A 13,593-nucleotide genomic window follows, 5' to 3' on the forward strand; every position below is an offset into this window, starting at 1 on the left:
GAACATACAGATCACTCCATGTATTTTAAAATGCCTTTCCTGGCAGGTACCTAGGAGGTCTTGTTTTATACTCAGCCCTCCTACTAGCCTTAAGAATCTTCCAGAGATCTTTTTAAGAAAGGAGGAATCATTATTTATAGACAATATTATTAAAACATAAAAATTAAGAAAATAATCTGGAAAACTTAATAAAGAAATTCAGTTAAGTACCTAGTTATATGAACAATATTAAAAAATAAATAAAAGGAGTTCCCCTGGTGGTCTAGTGGTTAGGACTTGACACTTTTACTGCCGTGGCCCAGATTCAATCCCTGGTCAGGAGAACTAAGATCTGATAAGCTGAACCATCTAAATAAATAATAAATAAAAGCTTTCCTCTAGGCTAACAACCATCTAAGAAATTATCCTACTAATAGACATAATGTCTAAGAACAAATCTGTTAAGGAGTGAATCTATGTGGAAAACAAAGCAAAACTAAACTAAAACGCTTCCCTATGTGTCAGGGCTCTTAGCCCTCTGGGTTTTTTTTCCAAATGTAGGTTTTGTGTCCTCATTTTATTTCTGACAAGCCTGATGTGCATAACTCTTGAAGCTTAGGAATGTTCGAGTCAGAATCTGGAACCCGGGGCACCTGCAATAGAACTGCATCCTTATTTAAAAAAAAAAAAAATTCGTGTGTGTGATGTGAAAGGAAGGCTGGTCAGTCTTTTCAGTTGCAGATAACCTTCACAAGACTCAACTTGCAAAACAGAGATGGGGAAATGCATATAAAATAAAGACATTCCTAAAACACTTGCTAATTGAAAAAAATACTTAAATAAAAAATTAGCTTTGGTGTTGTCTCTTTGCAGGTGGTATTGTTTTTCGCGAAGGTCCACCTGGATTCGGTGGACTTCCAGGCCATATAGGGTCGCCAGGTATCCCAGGAGTCGGTGGCCCCAAAGGTTAGTTCAGTTGGTGATGTTCGATCAGAATGAGTCATTCTCATCATCTTTATCATCACTTATTTTATACTTCCCAGAGACAGTGATCCCAAATAGCAGACAGTCACAGATGGCTTCTTTTCCAAAAGGATTACCTAACAGTATTTATTTCCCTGGAAATCAATCATTTATTTAGCACCTGTGCAATAAATCATTGGCTGTTCCTAGCATGTGAGTTTTATCCTGCACTCAAGGAGAGAAAAACTGAGATAGTAAATGTTTGTTACTGGGCTCTTCGGATTTCCTTTCTATAATGCAAAAAAAAAAAAGCTCAGATACAATAAGCAGATATAATAGATGAATTATTTTTTATGAATATACATGTCCTAGATATGTATGAATGCATACATAATTTTCACTACATTAAAAAAATTTAGACCTAATAAATGATCATGTGGTTGGAAATTTTCAGTCCTTTCTGAGGACTCGGGTTTGTGAGTGGGATTTTGAGTGACGCCAAGTGTGTTCTCATTGCAGGGGAGCCAGGCCTCTTGTGTACACAGTGTCCTTGTATCCCAGGGTCTCCAGGCCCCCCTGGATTTCCAGGCTTAGAAGGCGAAAAAGGATTCCAAGGTAGGACAGTTTATACCCAAGTGTTTTTGCAAGTACCAGAAGGTTCCGCTCACTGGACAGAAAAAAAAAAAGACATCAGATTGCTCAATGTCAGGATGTGGTCTACGTGAATTTTGAGGGAAACCTTCAAAACACACTCTGTTAACATAAAGAAAGCCAAAAACCCCATAAAACATGGCATTTCCCTCTATTGCATTTTAGTTGCTCACTACCTGAGACAAGCCTGAGTGGAAAGGATGGGGCAAAGAACAGGGGAAGTATTTTTCTGCAGCTTCTATTTGGTACCCAAGTCTCTGGGGGAAAATGGTGAAAAACCAAAAGGAAAGGAGGCGAGAAGGAACAAAAGGAAAGCTATCATAGTTTTCCTACATCCCCAGAGTCATCTCTGACCCAAGGCTTGAGATGCAGGTGGGCAGCTCATTGCTGCTGCCCAACTAGTTGCATTGCTATATTTTCCTTGGTTTCCTTATGTTTGAGGAACTACAGCTATAGCTTAAAGAAGATGCATAAATGGTAAAACTGTTTTAATTACTATAAAAGAATTCTCCTGACTCAAATCTTGCATGAAATAAAATATGAATAAACATTTGTTAATAAACTGACCTTAGATCCATCCAAAAGACCCTCTAAAGGGATCCTCTTTACCAAAATATTTAAATACCCAGAGGAACTACACAGTTGTAGAGCAAAACGCAATTTAGCAACAGATATCCAGAGCCTCAGAAAGGTTTTTACCTCTTTGGACCTGGAGGTACACTTTTAGGAATTTATTGTAAAGGGAATTATTGGTTAAGTTTGCAGAACCAAATATGGGGTATTTATCATAGGACTGCTTACAACAGCTAAAATTGAGTAAAACAATTCAAATGTCTGAAAATAGAGACTTCCCTCATGGTCCAGTGGTTATGACTTTGACTTCCAATTTAGGGGGTGAGTTCGATCCCTGGTCCAGGAGATAAGATCCCACATGTATCTCAGGCAAAGAAGCCAAACATAAAACAGAAACAATATTGTAACAAATTCAATAAAGACTTTAAAAATGGTCCATGTCAAAAAAAATCTTAAAATAAATGTCTAAAAATAGCTGTTTGCTGAATAAATGATCTGGCAACCCACTCCAGTATTCTTGCCTGGAGAATCCCATGGACAGAGGAGCCTGGTGGGCCGCAGTCCATGGGGTCGCAAAGAGTTGGACACAACTGAGCAACTAAACACACACACACGTGCACACGCACACCCACACAATAAGCTACAGCCATTTAAAGTGAAGCTATAAATCCATATTTATTGACATATGCATAGTATGACACCAAAAAAGTATATTATGAACTCCTATGCACTTACGGATATAAAATTTATGAGTAACACACATGAAAATTTTAGTGAATATTATCTTCTGGTGGTAGATTTATGCATGAGTCTTATTCTCTTCTTTCAGTATAATTTTTTTACCATGAACATCCATTACTTTTATCATTAGAAAAAAATTAATGTATTCCTTAAAATTATAAAGACAAGAATTTTAGGAAGCTAAAATTTGAGTACTTATTTTGAACATTAACTCTTTTTCCAGTTTTTTAACTCCCATTGTCATCCTCCACTGTGTTTTTTAAGATAGAAATTTTCTTTCTTCAGAAGAAAACACCCTATTTTCCTCACACACTGCATTACCCTGGCTACTCCAAGTTTGTGTTCAATGACTGCTTAATAATTTACTGCTTTGCAGGAGAACCAGGGGCAGCTGGCATTAAAGGAAGCCCAGGGTCCCCAGGAAGTGCTGGTCTTCCAGGATTTCCAGTAAGATTTCATAGTTTTGAAGCTTTATTTAGGTTCAGTTTGGAGCAGTCTGGAGATAATGGTTGCTGTCCATGTAAGTTGTCAGTTTGGTGCCTCAGAAAGAGGCTTACTTAATAGTAAAGCACTTAGTTGATACTTTTGGATTGAATGAATTAATGAATGATGTGTGAATGAATAAGTGAATTCATGAATTTATCATCATTTCAAATGGTATCAGAGACAGAAAGTAGATCAGTGGTTACCTGAGGCTGAGATTGGGAATAGGGGTGGACAGCAAGTAGATCTGAGGGAATTTGGAGGGGTAATAGAAATGTTTCAACACTGGATTGTGGCGATCACAGCTCAATGTGTAAATTTACTAAAAATCATTGAGTTGTAGTCTTACAAATGATTCATTTTATGATCTTTAAATTATATGTCAATATAATTGTTAAATTAAAATCAGAAAGTTATATTTGGATAAAAGCATTTAAATCAAATTATTCATGGATATATATTCTGGGGCTTCCCTGGTAACTGAGACAGTGAAAGAATCTGCCTGCAATGTTGGAGACCTGGGTTTGATCCCTGGGTCAGGAAAATCCCTCAATAAAATTGTTAAAAATTTAAAACCAGAAAGTAATATTTGGATAAATGTATTTGAATCAAATTATCCGTGGATACATATTAAAATTTACCAGTATTCAAACATAATCTGACTTATGATAATGGTGGCATCATATTGAATTATATTATTATAGACGTTGCATTGAATTATACTAACTGAATTTTCTTATAGTTTTGGAAGTAAAAATAAAGCCAAAAACCTTGACATACTTGTGGGTCAAAGAAAGTGTCTGGAAAATAATTTATGTTCATTATAATTGAAAAGTTCTTACTGACATTTTTTTAAGATTGATAAGAACAACTGTACCCAATGCAATGGAGACATTTCTGTACTACCCTAGGGATTCCCAGGTGCTCAGGGTCAGCCAGGACTTAAAGGAGAAAAAGGTGAAACACCTCGGCCAGAGGGACAAGTGGGTGCCCCAGGGGATCCAGGACTCCAAGGACATCCTGGAAGAAAGGGCTTGGATGGCATTCCTGGAACCCCGGGAGTGAAAGGATTACCAGGACCTAAAGGAGAACCGGTTGGTACCCAGCAACTTTTTCCAAATTACCTTCCTTCTGAATGAAGGGCTCTAAAGTTAAGACATCAGCTGGTCTCGTTTCAAAAAATTATTGGTCATTCAGCACAGTTCATCCCTCAAACCAGAACAAATATTTATAGTATTTTGACAAAATAAATATGTAGCACTCAATATCTTTTTTTCTCAATGATTTTTCAGCCCAAATAAAATTCCACATTGACAATGATCTTGTCTCATACACAAGTAATAATTCCACATTTGTGTCAAATGAGTTTATAGGGAAGTTCAGAAAATGATTAGTAACAGAAAATTTTAGTCAGTATTTTAGGGACATTTTCATTCTTTTAAGTAAAAATAAATGCCAAAAGGACAAAATAATGTAGTCAAAAAAATCTAAAGTGTTGTCATTTACAGTATTTAAGCTTGTACAAATCCTGTCTTTTCATGTATAGAATCTCTCACATGTTCAAGTGAGAAGTTCTTACTGACTTTTATCTTTAAATGTCAATGAGGCAGAGGCTGACCACTTATCACATACATCTGAGAGCTTCACAAGGCATGCTACCCAGCGTGTCCAAGGCTTATCAGTGTTATCCAGTCAAAAGTGTTCTACCCTGAACAGGGAAACTTGGAAACAATTTAAAGCCTCATTCACAAACCCTTTAATATGAGAATATGAATTGACTCCCCAAATGTAGAAATGATATGCAATCTTTCCTACATCTTTTTGTGTAAAAAACCCTCTTTGGCCAGAGCAGCTAGCAGTGTCAATGTTTCAGATTCATCCCTCCAAGGAGGTAGTTATGCTTAAAAAGGGCTGGAGTACAGAATTCTTTTGTTCTAGTATGAATACAGTCCATGAAAGTGAAAGTTATAGTCACTCATTCGTGTCTGACTCTTTGCTACCCCATAGACTGTAGCCTGCCAGGCTCCTCTGTCCATGAAATTCTCCAGGCAAGAATACTGGAGTGAGTTGGCGTTCCCTTCTCCAAGGGATCTTCCCTTCCTGGGGATCAAACCTGGGTCTCCTGCACTGCAGCCAGATTATTTATCATCTGAGCCACCAGGGAAGCCCAATACAGTCCATATGATGCTCCTATTTGATGCTCCTCTCCCTATTTTTTTTTTATTAGTTCTTATTATGTCCCAGAAAGTAAGGGAGTATCAAGGAGCTGTTTTGAGTCTTACACCCTGCCATCATAAAAGAGGGACATTGAACAATGAAAGTGGCACAGAGGGTAAAGAATCTGCCTGCAATGTGGGAGACCTGGGTTTGATCCCTGGGTCAGGAAGATCCCCTGTGGAAGGGAATGGTTTCCCACTCCATTATTCCTGCCTGGAGAATCGCATGGACAGAGGAGCTTGGCAGGTTACATTCCATGGGGTCACAAAGATTCAGACACGACTGAGTGACTAACACTTTCACTTTCACTTGGGGATAAAGGGGAACTTCGGTTATTTTGTCAAATTCAACTTTAAAAGATACGACTCATTTTCAAAGCTAGAGATGATGAAATTAACAATAACAACAAAAGATTTAAGAAAAAATTAATACAGACTCAATATCTCCTCTGTAATGATACCTGGTGAAAACCAATCAAATGATGATTTGTTGTACTGGGTTTATTTTAGAAATGTGACATTAACATGAATGTCAACTCTGATGCCATTTGCATCGTTGGCCAATTTGAGCTGAGTTTTCTGGGCTGTTACATGCATAGCATCCCATTGTAGGACATCTTAAGTGGGACTTGAGAGTTAATGACATGTTGCTGGATCCCAAAAGGCAGGAAACAACAGACATCATTCAGTGCTTATTTTAGAAACAATGCCTTCAATAACAACTGCCTTTTAATTCAGGATCTTCTCAATGATGACCTAACTGGTATTCATATTCATGTGAGATTGTGTAAGGAGATACTGGATGAATCACTATCCAAACATATTCCTATTGATACAGGCCCTGAGCGGTGAGAAGGGGGACCCAGGTCTTCCAGGGGATCCTGGTATCCCTGGGTCCCCAGGACCCATAGGACCGGCTGGACCATCAGACTATGGACCACAGGGAGAGCCTGGTCCAAAGGGAGCCCAAGGACTTCCTGGAGCCCCTGGACCACCTGGAGAAGCCGGTTGGTTAGTTTTCTTTCCAGTCCTGTTTTCCTGTGGAGTGGGTTGATGGTTCCTAGAGCTAGAGGGAATGTAACTCCCCCAAGACTAATGAATATATAGAAAATTACATCTAATAAGAAGACTGTGTCAACTTGTAGACTCTGGGAAAGAACATGGAGGCTGTGGTAGAAAACAATGTTACTGAGCAACGCTACTGGGCAACAGCAGCTGAAATTTCCTAGGAATAGTCTATATCCATTCCTGATATAGATAAATGGAATGAATAGATCCTAATAGATGAGTGGAAGTCAGTTATGACAAAAAATGGGGAGGCAGAAACCTGTAAGATTGACCTTGAGAAGCCGCTTCCTAGCCCCAGGGCCCACTCATGTTATTGCAATTTGTTATTTTTGATCCATAACCTCATAAATGGTTTATTAATAAAACTTCAAAATATCTAAGGCAAATGAAGAAAAGTTGTATTGACAATAGTCGTGAAGTGCCATTAACTTTGGGATCTATGTGTACTGAACATAGCTGTGGTATTCAGGAGGGACTGGATCCTCATGTTCACCTGTGGTGGAAAACATGGCTGAAAAGGAGAATTTCCTGTTACTGACAGTGTTAAGTAATGCTGCATTGGTAATTTTTTACTTCTAAAATCACTTTAGTGATTCAATACCAGTGGTCTCCAGATCTTTTTATAGCATTCCTCACCAGGAATAAAATTTTGAATGCAGTATCTCCTGTAGTACTTGCATATATTTATATATACATTCCTCGAACAACACTATATGGGAGTTAGGGGCACCAACTCTACATGAGTATAACTTAGAGTCAGGTTTTCTGTATGCAGCTCCTCCCTATCTGTGTAGTTCAACCTAGCCTGTCATGTAGTACTCTAATATTTACTATTGAAAAAATCTGCCAATAAGTGGGCCCTTGCAGTTCAAACCCATGTTGTTCAAGGGTCAACAGGACATTATAAATTGCATGCATGCATTTCTGTCCATACACATATGTAAAGCTTATTTTCTGGTTATATGAGTTATATGAGTATTTTTTTCTGCACCTTACTTTAAGGCTGATACTCTAATCCAAAGGTTGGCACACTATAGCAGACCACAGTCTAAATCCAGCCCACTGCCTACTTATGTATAGTCTACAAGCTAAGAGTGGTTTTTATATTTTCAATTTATTGGAAAATTTTTTTGAGTAATATTTTGTGACATGTGAAAATTATAGGCAGTACAATAGACACTAAAAGTTGTATTTCCTATTAAGTTTTATTGGCACACAGATTGTTCCTCACTATTCTCACACTAGGAAAGCAGAGTTATTTCAACAGAGACACATCTGGACCATAAAGTCTAAATTATTTACCATCTGTCCCTTTAATGAGTAAGTTTACCGTCTTCTAATTCATCTTCAAATCCTCCTCTGTTCTTTCAAAGGGAATTTTAAGGAAGGACTCCATTGTCATAAAATATATTATCACCAAATTTGTCCCACCACATTACTATAAACTTATTTTTTCTATAAATATATGAATATATGGGTGATTCTAATCAGTAAAAATTGTTTTAATATTGGCCACTGTTTTCAGAGGGCTTATCTAGTGGCTCAGCAGTAAAGAATCTGCTTGCAATGCATGAGAATCAGGAGACCCAGGTTTGATCCCTGGGTTAGGAAGATCCCCTGGAGGAGGGCATGGCAACCCACTCCAGTATTTTTCCTGGGAAATCCCATGGACAGAGGAACCTGGCAGGCTATGGTCCTTGCGGTTGTAAAAAGTTAGACACAACTGAAGCAACTGAACATGCGCACACACACGCACTTTGGTCAGAACATTATCTCAAATCTTTACCTGGGAGGCAGTCATTATTTCTTCAACACGTGAGGAACTCAGATTAAAAAGCATGCCCAAGCTCACAGACCTCACAAAGAGCAGGGCCAAGATTCAAGCCCAGTTCAACTTGTCAAGCCTCACTTCATGCTTTATTCAGTAAACTATACTGTCTTCCTGTGAAAACTAGTCACCCAATAAATATTCCCTAGCAGTTAGGCTGAATTCCATATTATCAATATTTTTTTTAGAATAGGTTCTCTTTTAATACATCAGCATGTTGGACTATTAACTAAAACAAGGCTTAGGCAATAACAGATGCTTATAAATATTTGTCAATTGAATAAGAGAGTTTCTTATTCAATTTGTCAATTGAATAAGAGTCTCTCAATTGAATAAGAGAGCTGGTCATCTTTAAGCCAGGTTTGAAGCCTATGGAAGCAGAGATTATTTTTTATATCCCTTTGGGTATGTTTATGAATCCCTTATAATTATGTTTTTCCCTTCTGAACAAATAAAAACTTCAATATGCAAACCAATCTTATGCTGTAAATTTTCTTAAGGTCCTGAGGGAGAAACTGGTGTTTCAACACCAGTCCCAGGGCTCCCAGGACCCCCTGGGCCTCCAGGCCGTGCTGGTCCCCGGGGTCCCCCTGGTGAGTATCCCCTTTGCCATGTGGTACATGGGAACAGATGGCACCCTGACTCTCCTGGTTATAACTCTCCCATTAGAAGGAAAACAGATTCATTGGCTCCAATAAAGAGCTCAGGTCACAGGGGACAACCCAACAGACAGGAGACTTGCTGTTGTCCTTTGAGGTTATCTGGACTATTCCCATTAGTACTTCTGATTCCAAAAGAGAATCGATACAATTCCTTAAGAGGGATTGGAGAGAACAGACTTCCTGGATTTTTGGTGGAGGAGCAAGCAATGTGAACTGGTGGTTCCCATAGCTTCTTCATTTGAAAGTTTAACTTCTTTGCCAACATCATCTAAAACTTAACATTACATTCATGGTGGGGGGAGGGCATATAGTTCAAGATATCAAAAATAATTCATTTTAGAAGTTAAATTATATTTTCAAAATTATTGACAATATCATATATTAATGCATATATATGGAATCCAGAAAAATGGTACTGAAGATCCTATTTGCAGGGCAGCAAAGGAGACGCAGACATAAAGGTCAGACTTTAGCACACAGTGGGGAAAGGAGAAGGTGGGATGATTTGAGAGAGTAGCATTGAAACATGTACATCACCATATGTAAAATAGACAGCCAGTGGAAATTTGCTGTATGATGCAGGGAACCAAAGCCACTGCGCTGTGACAACCTAGAGGGGTCAGATGGGTGGGGGGTGGGAGGGAGATTCAAGAGGAGGAAGGAGACATGTGTATACCTATGGCTGATTCATGCTGGTGTAAGGCAGAAACCACCACAATTTATAAAGTAATTATCCTCCAATTAACAATAAAATTTTGAAAAATTGTTTGTGCTTCTTAATGATAAGCTCATTAGATAGAAATGGGTAGGAAGTTGGGCTTATTATTTCTTAATTTCCAAAAAGGTCTGGGACGATGCAGAAACAAACATCTTGTTTTATGGCAAGATACAGGGAAGGTGCTGACATGGATGTCTGTGTGTTTTCAAGGTATCCCTGGATCCACAGGAGAATGTGACCTGGGTCTCCCAGGGCCTGATGGTGAACCAGGAATTCCAGGAATTGGATTCCCTGGGCCTCCTGGACCGAAGGGTAAGTTTTCAAAAAATTTTAAACACATTGTGGATATTTATAAAATGTAAACACATGTAATGAATAGCGTAGGAAATATCCATTAAATCCTTCAAAATGATGTTTTCCACTAGTCTTAAATGGGGGAAAAAAATCTTACAATAATTTTAAGCAAAAAAGGAAGAATTCACATTTTATGCAATCTCATCTCAATCGTATATTTTTAAAATACACAGAAAAAAACTGGAAGGAAATTCACCAAAATGGTAATAATGATTCTTTTTGATTGTGGGATTGTAAGGAATTTATTCTTCTTAATAGATACCTGTACGTTTTTGTTGTTGTTGTTTAGTCACTCAGTCATGTCCAACTCTTTCAGCCCCGTGGACTGCAGCATGCCAGGCTTCTTTGTCCTTCACCATCTCCCAGAGTTTGCTCAAACTCATGTCCATTGAGTCGATGATGCCTTCCAACCATCTCATCCTCTTTTGCCCCCAATCTTTCCTCCTCTTGCCCTCAATCTTTCCCAGTATCAGGGTCTTTTCCAATGAGTCAGTGCTCACATCAGATAGCCATGTAAAAGTTCATTTGGCTGTACACTGTATGTGAAATATACTTTTTTTAAAAAGGCAGCCAAATTGTCAATTAGTATCAGTGGTTTAAACTAGAATTGCCAGAATTTAGTGGCTCTAAACAACGAAAATACAGAAGGTAATTTTTTTAAACTGGGAACCAATGTAGTCTAATTTGGAATTGACTTTTTTAAAGTGCTAATTTAGCAGTTGTCTTTCTCATTTTTCAGACTTTCATGAAAACACTTAAGGCTACTTGCCTTGCAAAAGCACTTTAAGATGAGAGAGCTACTGCTTAGGCTCTTATAAGACTTATAACTTGTATTATTTTTTCTCTAGGAGACCGAGGGTTTCCAGGAGCCAAAGGATCACCAGGTTGTCCTGGAGAAATGGGAAAGCCAGGCTTACCTGGAAAGCCTGGTCTCCCAGGAATCAAGGTCTTGGAGAATTAAAATTTAGACTAGTATGGGGGAGTAGAGGGTCAATTACAGTTGGCCAGTTCTTATGCCCCTGCCAGTCGGGGATGCTCTACGTGCAGAAATTATCAATATATTTGTAGATAATGAAGATACTGATTTTTTTAAGTTTCTTTAAATTATTCCTCCCCTTTAGAAAGGAGATAGAAGGTGTAAGAATACCAAGTTGCCTCTCTATTTCTTCCTTAATTTTCAGAAGCATTCAGAGTTCTTAAAATGGAAAAACTTCAGAAACAAACATGGATAGCTATGAGAAAAACTGTCAAAAGAGATATCTAGACTGTTTGTAGGAAATTCCACAGTCTTAAAAAGTGGAGGCTAGGAAGAATTAGTAAGCACAATTTTATTTAAAAAGTCAGCAACTAGAGTTGAAAAAGGGAAGTGGATGGAATGGTGGTGACTATGCAGAAAGGGATGTAGAACCTCCATCTTGGATATATTATTTTCAAGTAAATAGCTCTAAAGACCAGTCTATAGTCAGTAAGGATTTGAAAGCATGATGCAGTGAAACTAACATCATTTTTGTGCTCTAGGGAGAGCCAGGACTAGCCATGCCTGGAGAACCCGGAGCGCCAGGTTTGCCAGGAGAAAGAGGCAGCTCTGGGGAAAATGGAGAAATTGGACTCCCTGGACTTCCGGGTCTCCCTGGAGTTCCAGGAACTGGGGGTCTTGATGGACCACGAGGTACAATAGCAAGTATGGTTACCTTTTTCCACTGTGAGCTCAGCTACAATGCTGCCATTTGAGTGTGTAAGTGCTCTACAAGTGAAGAATTCTTCTCAAACAAACTTCTAGCTCAATAAATAGAATGTGGGAGGCTTCATTATTTTTCCATTCAACTTTCCATTCCATTGCTGTTCTACCTTTGTTCCCCCCTTCTTCCTTCCTTCCTTCTTTTCTTTTAACCAGTGTCCTCTGTATTAGACATAGGACTATGGTACTATCAATGGTACTAAATATAAGTTCCATTCAGGGGGGAAAGTTATAGGAGAATGACTGGAATAGCAATACTAGACCCTGAGTTTGGCACCTTATTGTGTTTTGGACTCTCTTTTGCAGGGGATCCAGGGAAGCCCGGGCCACCAGGAGAAAGAGGACCCCCAGGAAGGTGCACAGAGGGTCCCAGGGGAACTCAAGGACTTCCAGGCTTAAATGGATTGAAAGGGCAACAAGGTAGGGGGAGGCCCTTGAAACCAATCACCAGGCGGACAAGTGACATGGGACTCCTACTCTGAGCTTTGCTGCCTAACATGAGAACTGTCCAGTAACAAGTCCTGACCACTGTTCAGTGGGAAAAGTGATTTCAAAAACAGAAACCTGTTGTCATAGATTCATTGCAGTGAGTACCATCAATAGAGTAAGAGACCTTAAGTTACCTGAAGTTACAGTAAAATTGGTCTGTCTTGTATGCAAGAAAATATGAACACTGAAATTACATACAGATATATATTTACATGTATATATGCACATATAAACTCTCAAAAATATTTTACCTTGAATACTTTTATACATATATTAAGGTGATAAATTTATCCTAATTATTGAAACAGAGTGAATATATGCAAATATATATGTTTTTATAAGTTACAAACTAGAACATAGAGTCAATTGCTTTACAAGCAACATAAAAGATAGAATATGAAAATAAATCTAATTATGAAGATTAGGTGGTCATGGAAAATTTACTATCTTTTTGGCTTCTCTCAACCAGATTTGTGAACTATTTCGGGGGGAAAAAATCCTTCAGGACTCAGCTACCACACTTCTGCTATGTTCACAAGCTAGATTTTAGCTAAAATGCTAATTGTTGTAGGGGTGCCATTATTGTTTCCAGAAGCATTTGAGACTTGCCAGGTGAGTGGTTCAGTACCAATCCTGCAGGTTAAAGACTGAGCCATGGTCAGAAAGTGCATTCCCAAGATGTGCCTGCAGGACTAGAAAATAAATCTAAATTCTACATTATCATCACTTCATGAAGCACTGAAACACAGAATCTTAAAGCCAGAAGGGATCTTTGAATTCTACAAAAGGGGACCTAATTCAACCAATTAGATAAGTGTGTGATTTGCTCAAATCACAAAGCTAAATATTTACAGCCATGAAATATATCTGGAGTTGGTGGGGAAAGCAATTGTGTGTTCATTTTTTCATTCATTCATTTATATACAGGCAGAAGAGGTGAAACAGGGCCAAAGGGAGACCCAGGTATCCCGGGCTTGGATAGGTCAGGATTTCCTGGAGAACCTGGACTACCAGGAATGCCAGGTCACCGAGGGGAGATGGGACCACCTGGTCCAAAAGGATATCCAGGAAACCCAGGATTTTTAGGGCCACCAGGTACCCTTGCTTTTGTTATTCTTCTTCCCTCTTCT

The 13,593-nt window shown here is 38.6% G+C and overlaps 1 protein-coding gene across 3 annotated transcripts in view; it reads left to right on the forward strand.

The window, feature by feature from the left end:
• COL4A3 (collagen type IV alpha 3 chain) overlaps positions 1–13,593 on the forward strand; it is a 159,170-nt gene that overhangs the window by 112,634 nt on the left and 32,943 nt on the right. For all 3 annotated transcript variants that reach the window (XM_006047125.4, XM_025262130.3, XM_006047126.4), the window contains 11 exons: positions 853–945; positions 1,462–1,557; positions 3,284–3,354; positions 4,302–4,484; positions 6,445–6,613; positions 9,003–9,095; positions 10,093–10,194; positions 11,085–11,182; positions 11,755–11,905; positions 12,281–12,394; positions 13,391–13,558. In XM_006047125.4, the coding sequence (XP_006047187.3) occupies positions 853–945; positions 1,462–1,557; positions 3,284–3,354; positions 4,302–4,484; positions 6,445–6,613; positions 9,003–9,095; positions 10,093–10,194; positions 11,085–11,182; positions 11,755–11,905; positions 12,281–12,394; positions 13,391–13,558 (1,338 nt within the window). The remainder of the gene's footprint in view (positions 1–852; positions 946–1,461; positions 1,558–3,283; positions 3,355–4,301; positions 4,485–6,444; positions 6,614–9,002; positions 9,096–10,092; positions 10,195–11,084; positions 11,183–11,754; positions 11,906–12,280; positions 12,395–13,390; positions 13,559–13,593) is intronic.

Source organism: Bubalus bubalis, chromosome 2, assembly GCF_019923935.1.
Source record: "Bubalus bubalis isolate 160015118507 breed Murrah chromosome 2, NDDB_SH_1, whole genome shotgun sequence".
Lineage (NCBI taxonomy): Eukaryota > Metazoa > Chordata > Mammalia > Artiodactyla > Bovidae > Bubalus > Bubalus bubalis.